The sequence below is a fragment of the Dermacentor silvarum genome, chromosome 7 (genome assembly GCF_013339745.2).
Source record: "Dermacentor silvarum isolate Dsil-2018 chromosome 7, BIME_Dsil_1.4, whole genome shotgun sequence".
Lineage (NCBI taxonomy): Eukaryota > Metazoa > Arthropoda > Arachnida > Ixodida > Ixodidae > Dermacentor > Dermacentor silvarum.
Window position 1 is genome coordinate 100,710,402 of NC_051160.1, and position 12,822 is coordinate 100,723,223.

At 49.3% G+C, this 12,822-nt stretch overlaps 1 protein-coding gene across 1 annotated transcript in view; it reads right to left on the bottom strand.

Annotated features, from left to right (window-relative positions):
- LOC119459035 (uncharacterized) overlaps nt 1-12,822 on the bottom strand; it is a 100,005-nt gene that overhangs the window by 27,314 nt on the left and 59,869 nt on the right. Inside the window, exon 8 of the mRNA XM_049671081.1 lies at nt 7,920-8,061. Coding sequence (XP_049527038.1) covers nt 7,920-8,061 — 142 coding nt within the window. The remainder of the gene's footprint in view (nt 1-7,919; nt 8,062-12,822) is intronic.

Sequence of the window (12,822 nt, forward strand, 5' to 3'; positions counted from 1 at the left end):
TTGGGCATATGCAGCGATTTGTTGGCCCAACTCTGCTACTCTGATCCTCAGTTTCTTATTTAGTCGCTGATGGCGCCATCTGTTGTGAATGCCGCTGCGAGCCTGCCATAAGTGCAGAAGATGGGAATCCACCGCCCCCAATCCGGCAGACTCGGGGACCTCCTCCGTGATAGTGGAGGTGTCTCCAATTAGTGTCGAGGTTCATTCGTCTAGAATATCTATATGAGCAGGAGCGTTTACGGGATCTGTCCCAATTAGTGAAGTCGCATTTTTATTGCAATAGCAATTATATGGACACTTCAAGCGCATTTCTGCCGTCAGCGTCGCTGTCGTCGTCGCCACCGTGAGGTTCCGTATAAAGTCCAAGGGCGATAAAATCGTCGCCGCGCGCCGTATGTGCGAGCGAAAGCGCATGGGGGACGCGCCCTATCACGGAGAGCGAACGCACGGCGGAGAACAAACGCGACTTCCGTCGCGCGAAAGGCCATGCGGGTATGGGAGGGAGGGAAGGGGGGAGCGACGCTGTGCTGCGGCACCAAATGCGTATCATGCAACCGGGCGCAACGCGAACTGGCGATGCAATCTCCCACGTGAAAGGAGCAAAGCGGGAAGGCAGCGCGCGAGGGGGGAGTGGGGCTTCCACTCTGCCAACAAATTCCTTCTTGTGCTTTGCGCCGGTGCGGGCTGTCGGTGTTGTCGCGCGCACCGTATGTTGAAAGCGATCTCCAGACTCTTTCGCAGCTCAGTTTCCGTTGAAGCGATAGACCACACGAACCTTCGCTCGCTGCGGCGGCAGCGCTCGTTCGCGCCAGCATTCTGACAGTGGTTGTCTGCGGTCATCGAGCGTGATTTATTCAGGTGTGCTTGTGAGCCCTGACACCACGCTTGTTAATTCAGTTAGTAAGCGAATTGTCAAGTTTATGCAGCCGATAAAGTACTATCCCTACTCCTTATAGGTCGCTACGAATTTTCTATCGCAATTGGTGCTTCGCCTTCCGGACGAAACTGCGACATTTTTTTTTTTGGGGGGGGGGGGGGGGGGGCTACAAGTTTAGCTGGACCTGTATCTGCAATTGGGCGACGCGATGGTCACTACCAGGAGTTTCATTTAAATTTTGCCATTCCCATTGTGGAATGTTGCGAGCAAAGGTTAGGTCTGGGGTGGTGTCCCTCGTTGTGCTTGTACCAATGCGAGTTGGATAGCTGTGGTTGGCAGTTAGAGTAAGGCGGTGCTGTTGTGGCCGATTCAACAGGCATTTGCCTTTGGGTGTAGACGTTAGGTATCCGCAGCCGATGTGGGCCGCATTAATATCACCCACGATCTGGAGACTGCGGTGCTGCACCAGCTGGAGAGTCTTGGCGATGAGTGTGCCAAAGCGGTGAGCACGAGATATTGGGGGACTGTACATATTCAGGACAAACAGACTGGGACCGCCTCTTTTGCGTGGAATGAGTTCTGACAAAACATATGCTATACCCATGTCCTCGTCAAAGGTGCGTTGCAATACCGGGTGCTTGCGACGAACTAATATCGCTGTGTTGTTGCTATACGTAGCGTTTTTTGGGCTATAAGATTTGTAGCCGCCTAGCTTCGCTTCTCCCTCTTGCAGGGCAATAATATTGGGAGCATCTCTCTCGGCAACGAACTGCTGGAGGTTGCCTCGCTTGCGGCGGAACCCCCGGCAGTTCCATTGCCAAATCGTGCAGTTAAGGCATTGTGTCATCATAAGGAGGTGCGTAAGCTGCGCAGACGAAATTGGGCAAGTGAGTGCAGTTTGGGATGGTACCTGCATAGGGCGAGGTGTTGGGGTGGCCCACGGTCGATCGTAAGGTTTAGTAGCTTTAGAAGCTTTAAATGACTGTGCAGAGTCCCCCTGACGTGTAACTGTGGCGAGTTGCGTGGGCATGTTATCAAGCTGCGTATATGTTGTTTGAACCAACGTTTCTACTGTATGCACTAATTGCGCTAAGCTCGCTTGAAAATCGTCTAGATTAGAAATTATTCCTGCAGTCACCTTCCATGGCCTTACGCTTAGGTGGAGGTGAGTTATCAGCCTGGCTAGGTTGTGCCTGCGGGATCGGGCTCTGAGTATCAGATTGTACCGCTGCAGGCTGAATAAGGTTAGGTAGGACCTTGGTTTTCGGCTCCTGATTGCGTTGTAATAACTTTAGCTGGAAGACATCTTTTTCCTATCGTAAAATAATTTCACTTAGCTGTGCGATTCGCACCTCCATGGCTTGTATTTTTGTCATCGACTGTAGCCTGCTTCTGAGGCCCACAAGCCCACCTAACCTGAGTGTTCCTGGGTCGGGAGTTAGACCTCGGCCTGAAGGGCAGCGGCGGGCCGGAGAGGGAGTGGCTCCTGCTCCGTCCAGCGTCCGACTCCTGGCACTTTTGTTCTCTGGGGCGGCTGGGTATCACTTGAGGTCTTCCCTGGTCCAAGGTTTGTTGTGTAGTAAACTGCCAGCCGTTGTAGGAATCGGCGTCGTCGGATTATCCAAAGACTGTAGGCGAAACGTCGCCTGCAGTCTTTGGAGCGTGCCATGTGCGGGCCTCCGCACACTACGCACTTCGGTTCACACTCGTGTTCCTCCCGCGGATTTTCTTGTGCACACTTCTGGCACCTCTTGACCGTAGGTGTAAGGCATATGTCCCGGTGATGGCCTATAGCCCGGGAGATGCTACAGGCTTGGATTTTCTTCTTATACAGCAATCAGCGCATAATCTTTTTTCTATACTTCACGTAGTGGGTGACCATGGGTCCTTCGAAGACAATGATAACAGAGTTAGTGGTGCCCAGACACCGAGCGTGCAGTACTCTGGGTGTATTGTTCTGCAAGCTGCTTATGAAATCAGATTGCGTGTCATACCCGGGGATCCCATATAGAATACCTTAGCTGAATCGTCTGGAGCAGTGACGTAGGAGCTTAATTTGTAGAGTTTTCCGCCATGCGGGAGCTCTGCAAGGTTGCTGTAGGCCTCTGCTCGTCCTTCGTCCGGTCTTGAAACCAGGACAAGGTTCTGTGCTTGGTTCACCTGAACCACATCCTTGATAGTCGTGGCGTCCGGGAAATTTCCTGATACTGTCGACGACTTCAACTTCACTCCAGAAGCTAAGGTTTAGTCCGTCATGAGGATGAACGAGGATTTTATAGTCATTCGCAGGCATCCGCAACGGAGGTGCGCGATGACGCGGCCTGTGCAGCTCAACTGTGTGAGACGCTTCGCTCGCTGCGACGCTGTTTTGCGACGCTGCTTTTGACGCGCCGGCCTCCTTAGGTGTTGTACTTGCCCCCGTAGAAGCTCCGGTGGCAACCTTCGTCGTAGCTTTTCCACGTCCAAGGGCCTTATGGGCATCCATCCAACCAGGTTGATCAAATTCTTCACAGGAAAGCTCAGTCCCCTCCAATTCCACCTCCATGTTGGCGGATTGGTGGTCGGTATCGGTAGCTCAATCGGCGAAGCCGGCGCTAGGCTTAGCGCAGCTGCCGGTGAGCCTGTCTTGGAAGGTGGCACTTCACGAAGAACAACGCGTGGGTTTGCCGAAATAAGGGGTTCTCCGGGTGCCGGACGACTTCTGGCGTCGATGGTGAAGTTTGGTGCTGATACATGGCAAGAGCCGGTCACTGGAGTTCGAAAAACGCGGAGCCCATGCAAAGCGCTTCCGCTCGGCGTGACCCCCTAGCGGCCTCCTGATTGTGCCGGTTGCCGATTTATAGTTGATACCTCTAATAACTGAATGAAATTATGGGGCTTTACGCGCCAAAACCACGATCTCATTATGAGGCACGCCGTAGTGGGGGACTGCGGCATAATTTCTACCACCAGGGGTTCATTAACGTGCACCTAAATCTAAGTACACGGGTGTTTTCGCATTTCGCCCCCATCGAAATGCGGCCGCCATGTCCGGGATTAGATTCCGCGACCTCGTGATAAGCAGCCCGACACCATAGCCACTGAGCAACCATGGCTGGTTCTCTAATAACTCAGAGTTTCGTTGTTCCGGTGCCTGGAGGAAGGCCGAGGGCTTGTTTGTACGCTTTCCGCAGTAACACATTTATTTGGGCTTTTTCTGTTGATGTTAAGTTCAAATAAGGTGTCGCGTACGTGACTCTACTGACGATAAGAGCCTGAGTCAAGCGTAATAAGTCTTCTTCCTTCATGCCATGTCTGCGACTGGCAACTCTATTAATCATGCGAGCTACGCTATAGGCAGTTTGTTTCAGTGCGTTTACAGTGTGGTTATTGCGACCACTATTTTGCATGGAGACACCTAATATGCGGAGTGTTTGGACTATGGGTATAGGTTTTTGGTTTAGGTGTATTTCTATGACCTCTCTCTTTGTGCTTTTTCTTCTTGATTTCTTTTTGAGAACGAGGAGCTCGGATTTTTCTGGGGAGCATTCCAGGTTGCACTCTTTGGCGTATTCGGTGACAGCGTCTGCCGCCGCTTGCAGGGCGTCCTGCTGTTCTCCATCCGAGCCTCGAGTTGTCCAAATGGTAATGTCATCCGCATATATGGCGTGACGAAGGTGCGGAATCTTCTCTAGATGCTCTGGAAGGTTTTTCATGGCGACGTTGAACAGAAAAGGCGATAAGACTGATCCCTGAGGAGTGCCTCTATTTGGAACCTTTTTCTCTTTTGTTCTGAGGGTATCCACGCCTACTGTTGCCGTGCGGTCCGTTAAGAATGCTCGAATGTAGTTATAGATTCGTTCGCCGCAATTGAGTTGCGATAAGTTTTTTAGGATGGCCTCATGAGCTACGTTATCAAATGCGCCTTTAAGGTCCAGTGCGAGTATGCATTTTACATGTGTGGTGACATGGTCCAGTACTTCTTCCTTCAATTGGAGTAGTATGTCTTGAGTCGACAAATGTGGCCTGAAGCCGTACATCGTGTCAGGAAAGAAACCCGTGTCATCCACGTGAGGTTTCAGGCGATTGAGCACAGCGTTTTCGAAAAGCTTCCCCAGGCACGACGTCAGGGATATGGGTCGCATGTTGGTGAGACCTGGAGGCTTGCCCGGTTTTGGTATTAGTACTATGTGCGCGTGTTTCCATTCATTTGGTAGTGTTCCCGCTTCCCAATGGGTATTAAAGAAAGTCGTTAGGGCTTCTATTGAGTTGTCGTCCAGGTTTCTCAGCATTTTGTTTGTGAGCCCATCTTGTCCGGGTGTTGTGTTTCGAGTTAGGGAGTGAAGCGCTGTCCAGACTTCCGTGATTTCAAATGGGCGATCTAGGTCTTCATTTGGCTTCCCACTTCTATCCCTGGGCATCCACAACACATTAGAAGAACTAATTGAAGCACACCGACATGCGCAAATCACGCGCCTAAACCTCACTAGAACAGGCAGAGCAACACTTCGAAGGTTGCAATACCCTGTGGCGACAACCAACAATCAAGAAGTACTCCGCAAGTCCCTACACGAGCAAATAATGGTGGCGCCAGTTCCGCGTAACATGCACCCGGAATATCACTTGGGCAGGAGAAAAGCACGAGCGATAACAATAGAAAGGAGATACGGCACTCTCTCCACTGCTCGCTGGACAGATGCGGCCATGTACCCGAATGGAGAGGGCATGGTAATCAGCGTGGCTGGACACAGACAGCAAGAACTGGTATCCGCCTCCGTTCGTACGCAGAACGTCGCCGCAGCCGAAGAGGCCGCTATTGCCCTCGCCATCTCTGCCTCGAGACAAAACGAAGAACTATATATTCTTACAGACTGTCAGTCAGCATGTCGAGCCTACGCGAACGGCCATCTACATAAAATCGCATGCGATATTCTACATCGCCTCAACGAAATACCCCGCACCACGATAATTTGGACACCGGGACATGAAGGCGTCAGCGGAAACCATCGTGCACACACGATAGCCCGAGGTCACTGCAACCGGGCACTGCAAGAGACGCCAGAAGACCCAAGTCCAGACACACTACAAACTTACTACGATATACTGCAGCACTACCGCCTTTCGAGAAGAACGATGCCGCCACCCCACCCATCCCTCACCAGAGCTGAAGCCACGACTTGGAGGCAACTCCAGACCAACACCTATCCTCACCTGACGCTCCTTCACGCGATGTACCCCACCCTTTATCAGCCCCTTTGTCCTTTCTGTACAGAGCGAGCTACCCTCTACCACACCACATGGGCATGCCAAAATATCCCCAATAACTCCCCAAATCGAAACGCAACGCACGAGCAGTGGGAGATGGTGCTGACCAGCTCGGCACTGGAGGATCAGCGAAAGCTTATCGCCAGAGCCGAAAGTGCTGCCACCGCCGCTGGGGCCCTGGACTGAAGGCTCCACCCACCACGGAGATCGACGCTTCTCCGTGCCTCATCAAAATAAAGTTTTGTCTCTCTCTCTCTCTCTAATAACTCAGAGAGTTAGTGCTTGTTGTATCGCCATCAAATTGGTACAGTTTCCGTATTGTAAATGGAAAATATGTGTGTTTATATGCGTCAACATTGTGACAATATTCTGCCAATCTGTGCAGAAGCTTATGTCCGCTTTCACGTGGCTGTGAATAAGCGACATATTTAAACTGGTCAACTTTAGAATTATTATGAAGAATTTGGAATAGAAGCGGTAATGAGGCCAGTTTTGTTTTAGCTTCTAATATCTGATGGCCAGAGGCAACGAACAGGTAAGTCCTTCTTACGTTTTTAGTTGTAAATCAGCCCATTAGTTTTGCGCTTAACTATTTCCAGTTTTTTCTTGTTAATCTTTGAATGGCGGAAAGCATAGTGTAGATAGGTAGATAAACTTCAATCCAAAGATACTTTTGTCTTGCCCCAATGGGGCATCGCTAATGGTCGGGGCCCCTAGTCCAGGGCTCCGCTGGCTCTTGCCATCTTCTGTGCTCTCTGGATCAGCTTGAGCTAGTCCTCGAGGACCGAGCTGGACAGCAATTTATTAACATACTTCAAAACATGTCTCACGGTGGTCGTGCAAGTCAGGAGTTTGTTGTGCTGGCGTGATAGTCCTAGGCATCGTTCAATGTAGAACAGTTTGTGTAGTGCAGTAGTGCTTGGTATGTGAGTGTCCGATTTCAGATCAGATGTGAACTGAAATGACGTTCAACTGGCATCCTCCGAAAAGTGTTGTCGCGGGAACGTATTCGTGCACGCTCTACCCCGATGCTACAAATCACCCTCGACTTACTGCAATTACTGCAATATTACTATTTCGAAGGCTGCCGCCGTCCATCCACATCAGTGAGCGAGTATAAAAACTTATAACTTTTCTTCCCATTCGTCCATTATTGTAGAAGGCTTTGGAGCGCAATTAGTCTCGCGAATCCCCAATGTAACGATAAGATGAAAGCCGTTCATTTGGTAACTGTGCCGCATACCATCTTCTTATTCAGGAATATTCGACAAAAGAAATAGGCAGTGCAAGAGTACAAAGAGAAAAATGGAACTCGGCTTACATAGAGACGCCTATATTCGTGCGTGACAGTAAGCATTTGTATATTTTCCTTTAGTAAATAACTCTAAATGAACCATGATAGAGGCTATGTCAAAGCAGACTGTCCAGGACATATTCATTAAATTAAACTACCCTTTATTCCACATACATACTTTCCCTAATATTTAATGTAAAAGAAATGAAGTGACTCTAAGAATGCAACAATTCTTTTCCAGTTTTTTTCTTCTCATGCTTCATCACTGCTTGAAAGAGTATTCCACGTTATCACTAGGATCGGCCCGTCTTCAGCGATCGATGATAAGAAAGTAATCGAATTGATTGAAAGGAATCACTACATCACACCTTGCCTGATATTTTCTTGGGCGAGGCAATTAAATGCTTACGGAGAACGTTAAGCAAAGCACTCGCACAAATACCCCCATCGCCCCCTTTCCCACCAAAGCCAGGACTTTATGGGGGGGAAAAGATCAGTACTTACATCGCAGGCGTACATGCCTATATGTTCACAAACGTTTTCCGGGTAATATATGTTCTTGAGACCATACGAAGGTTGCCACTTCGCATAACTGCCTGTGATTTTTCTCCATGCAAGGCAGTCATTGTGATTCCTGTTGGCTCTCCTGAAATTTAGTGTCAAAATAAATGTTTCTGCATGTGTGCTGCAAGTAGTTTCTACGGTGTCAGCAGCAGTCATGTTTGCGAAGTCCTTTAAAAACCACAAAATCTTCATGCAATAGTGTAGTTAACAAAAGTACAATGTGATTTTGCGATGTTCTTTCCAATACAAGGTAGTTTCGTGGTGAACGCATGGTTTTCATATTACAGCTGCGGGAGGTTTCCAATGGGAAAATAAAATAAAAAAGCAATTTGCAGAATACGCCGTGGAAATAAAATGTATTTTCAGTAGCAGTGAAGAACTAGCGGTGACGGACATCCCTAAGTATGTGGCAATCACTCAGAAACGAAATAGGAAAAATTAGTCAAATAATTTAAAGTTAATTACTTATAGAGCATGCGCCAATTGGGGTATTGAAGTCAAGTGCAGGGCCGCGCTGGCGAAGCTGCTTTGGTACCATGTTTGTAAGATGTCGCAGCGCGCCTCAAGGCTGTTTCACATGCTGCGTCTGGAGCGGGAAAAAAAATCGGTGCAATCGCACGTGTCTCAATAAGGTTTTTAGGATGCTCATTTCACACGACTGCGATTTCAACGATGTGGCTGGTGTGACGCCCAGGGCTGCTTGCGGCCAGTTTTGTGGCATAGGTCGCGTAATTTTTCATATGTAATAAAAAAAACTGTATCTTATGATTGACTTGTTTTTAACAGGGGCAAATAATACGCGTGTTTTGTCATTTTAAATTTTCGAATTTTGTTTATATTTGTTTGGGAGTGCGCTACAGCGGCTCCTGAAGTTCAGTGTGAGGAGACATGACGAACGTTCACAGCTGCTCCAAAGTGCAGCTGTTCGCAGCTGGTCGTTCAGCGCTGTCTACTGTTCCATGTGCATTCTATGTCGATGTCGTTCTACCTTTGCTGTAACAAATTAAAAGATGTCCTATCAACAAGCCCACCTAGCTATCCTCATCGCATATGCAGTATTTGGAATTCGGCTCCCGTGAAGTCGTGGTGTCAGCGCAGTAAAATCCACGCGCTACCCGTCTTTAGCGTGAGCTCATGAACAAAATGCGGGTGTATACTGGTCGTAATTGCGCATAAGCGCTGCCGACTCCTATTCATATTGTGGCACCGAACTCATCAGCAAACACCTACCTGAAAGCCCACGTCTGCCCTTGAAGGAACCCGCAAACCAAGTGTGGGATTACTGAACGTGGAATGGAATTAGTGTTGTGAACTACAATCTTAACGCTAGCCCGCATCGTCAAGCGCGCCGCTTGTGCTGTAATTTCATATTGAAGTCATCTCTGAATATTTCTGAATCCGTAAAAACAGACACCACAAACTTTTTAGGAGTTGCAGTCATTGTGCACATAGCATCATAGCATTCTCGCAGGTATGGGGCTTTGGCTACTTTCTCTTTCTGTATCTCGCGCTGTTAGTATACTGTAGAGCACTGCACGGGCTCGGGCTTACCCGAAAGCCCTGGCCCGGGTAGGGCAGTTTTGTCACGGGCTCGGGCCGGGCTCGGGTATTTTGACGCGGGCCCGGGCCGGGCTCGGACTTTCTGGTGGTGTGAATGTAACGTGCAGCGAGTTATCCTCACGCGTCTCGACTCTGAAAAACCTGTTGCACCGGCGCTACTGGAAGCTATCGGTGCTACTGCTGTGTACTTCCATTTTCTTCTTCCGTCGTATTTTGTGCTGTTAGAACAGAAGGTAAAAGTCCAGAAAGACCGAAGTCGCCTCAAACCAGAGGATGCCATTGTATTCCTTACCTAAATCAGTGTAATTATTGCTTTCAGCACGGTGCAAGCGCGTTCGCGACTTGCTGATTCTGCAAAGGCGAATTGGTAAAACGATCACTTGTAAGATAAGATAATTCGTCACACGGCTGAAATATGGCACTGCGTTCATGCATGATTGCACGCATGTTCTCAACCGGCCGCCTAGCAGCAGCGCATTACGCTGCAACATGGCGGCACGAGAAGCATTCGTTCTCCATTTACTCCATCCATGCGCTGCGCTCACGACAGGTCGTGGCTGTGCTTCGGCTATAGTGTACTAGAATACGGTGGAGTGGGACGCGCGGCTAGGGCGGCGCATGCTTTGCAGTGAGGCGCCCGACGTGGAAAAATACTGTGGCGGCGCTGCGATAGAAGTGCATTGGGCTGCACCAAGGTCGCGCCTTCGGAAACTGCCGGTGATACTGCTCGGCAGAGTTATTCGTACTATTTCGCGCGCTGGTATTAGTATTCAGAGCGCTCAAATGGTGTGCACAATTGTATATGACATGTATTTATGCCTTCAGAATAAATTTCTTTCATTCTCTTCTTTCTTTTATTTTTTCAATGACGCTTGGTGATCGTTTCCGGTCTCGGGCCGGGTTCGGGCCGGTTTCGGGCCGGGTTCGGGCCTAAGGTAAAGGGGTGGTGGGCCGGGCCGGGCGGGTAACGTAGAATATTTCCGGGCCAGGGTCTCGCCATAAATCTTTTGGTCGGGCTCGGGCGGGTAGCCCAACGAAAAATCGAGCTCGGGCTGGGCCCAGATTGGGCCTGGGCTGAAAACATCGGCCTGTGCAGTGCTCTAGTATACTGTAAATCTGTGCCAAGAGAGAGAGAAACGAAAAAGAGGAAAGGCTAGGACGTCAACCAGACGAGCGTCCGATTTGCTAGAGTCCACTGAGGGTAAGAAAAAGCGGGAACACAAAGACGAATAAATCAATATGCTGCAGTACGTAGTGCGGTGGCGTAGCCCCGCGGAAAACCTGAAATACGTCGTTAAATGTCTAGTTGTCTGTTTATCAAAAATTCGGGGTAGCTTCACTAGTGGCGCAAGGCTAAAGACACAGCGGAGCTGATCGGTTCCCACCTGGTAGTGGCTATACGAAGTGATGCAACGTTATACGAAGTGTATAAGCATTTCCTAGTGGTCCGTGGCATCGGGGAACGCCTCGCGAAGCACTTGCAGTCCGAGCACACGTAGGGGAAGTGGGGTGAACGCTATGCACAGTGTACGGGCGGCGCGCAGCAGACGACATGCCAGGATAACATCACGGCACATGCGCAGTAGCGCGCAGCTGGCGGGAGCTCAGCCGAGCCGCCGCCAGAGGCACCCGCTGCAGTCACGGACACCGTGATCGTGCGGCGCTAATGCGGGGAAATGGAGAAGCGCGGATGGCGTCGGCAGCACCTCTGCGCGTTGCCTCTTTGGTGCTGTTAGGATTTGTTTCTCTCTCTCTCTCGCTCTATTTTCTCTATCTCTGTCCTGAGCATAGCGCGCTACGCGCGCACTCTCACTCGCTCTCATTTTATCTTTCTCTCTCCCAAGCATGGTGCGACGCAGCATGCTCAACTTCCCTCTCCTTAATGTGCCATATCAAGGCAACATGTTCACGGCACGGAGAGGAGGCGAAGCACACGCCACTCCGCGAGGTGGTTGCTAGGCAACGCAGTAGCAGGCGGCACACATTACGGCCGCCCTAAACAGCTCCGCAGTTTAAGCCGGCCGTAATGCTAGAATTTTTGTATTCTTAGTGGCAAGGCGTGTAGTAGGGAGCTATCTTGTTTACTTGCGTATGCTTCTACCTACTCCAGCACATTATCTTAATGTGGGTGCTGAAAACCCCAGAATATCAAAACCTTGTGCAACTGAAGCAGATGTTATGGTTGCTTCACTGGAAATAAAGCAAGCATCCAAGTATCTTAACCTAGTCATGTACCTAACCTGTACTATATCAATGTTAGAGCATGGTGATAGTAGCCGTTTCGAACTAGATTATTCGACCAAAAGATGAAAATACAACGAAAGCTTCAAGGTACAGTCTATTATGCTATTCCTGACCGGATTGCATTAGCAAAATTCTACGCCTTTTTGAATTGCCCGCGTTATGCCAACGATCTTATGCTCTTCCTTGCTGTTACAAAGCTGCTTGAATGTCAATAGCAAATGCATATGCTTCTGATGAAGATGCTAAGCATCGGCATTATCTCTCATTTTTATGTGCTTTCTTCATCAACAAGAATGGAATAAAATTGTTTACTTCTGCATGTTTCAGAATCCGAACATTGTTTTAGGAGACCACATTAAAACATTAACATATATAAATAAAGGTGTGCCTGTATATAAGTACAGACTGAACATGTCTAGAGTGGTTGAGTCGTCGGCTGAGGACTGCACCGGCGTCTGTAGCTGCTACCTCGGGGTAACTGCTAGGTTCCACATATGTTTCTCCTATAGGTCATGGACCCGGCAAGCGGCATGACCATGCTTGGTCGCATTGCAGTGTTGGCATGTGGCCTTTTCGTGCGGAATCTGGCGGCCAACTCGGCCGAAGCGTGGTTCCGTTGGGACATGTATTTAGCATTAGTGTGTATCTTATTATGCGCAAGTGTTTGTATATTCAGGTTTAGCACAAGGCCGGCGGCAGTTAGGCAATGTAACAGTTCCTCCAGCCTACAGAGATGGATCGGAAAATCGATCGAAAAAATAACCCCATCATCTAAGTAGCACCGGCACGTTTTCCACTTGAGACCACGCAAAAGGATGTCCATCATACGCTCAAATGTTGCGAGAGCGTTTCAAAGCCGGAAAGGCATGACACGAAATTCATATAGCCTATCTGGTGTTAAAAAGGCCGTTTTAGGTTGGTCTTCGGGTGCCATGGGGACTTGCGAATAGCCGCTGCGTAAGTCGATAGAAGAAAAGAACTCCGCGCATTGGAGACTGTCAAGGGCGTCGTCAATTCTCGGAAGAGGGTAAACATCTTT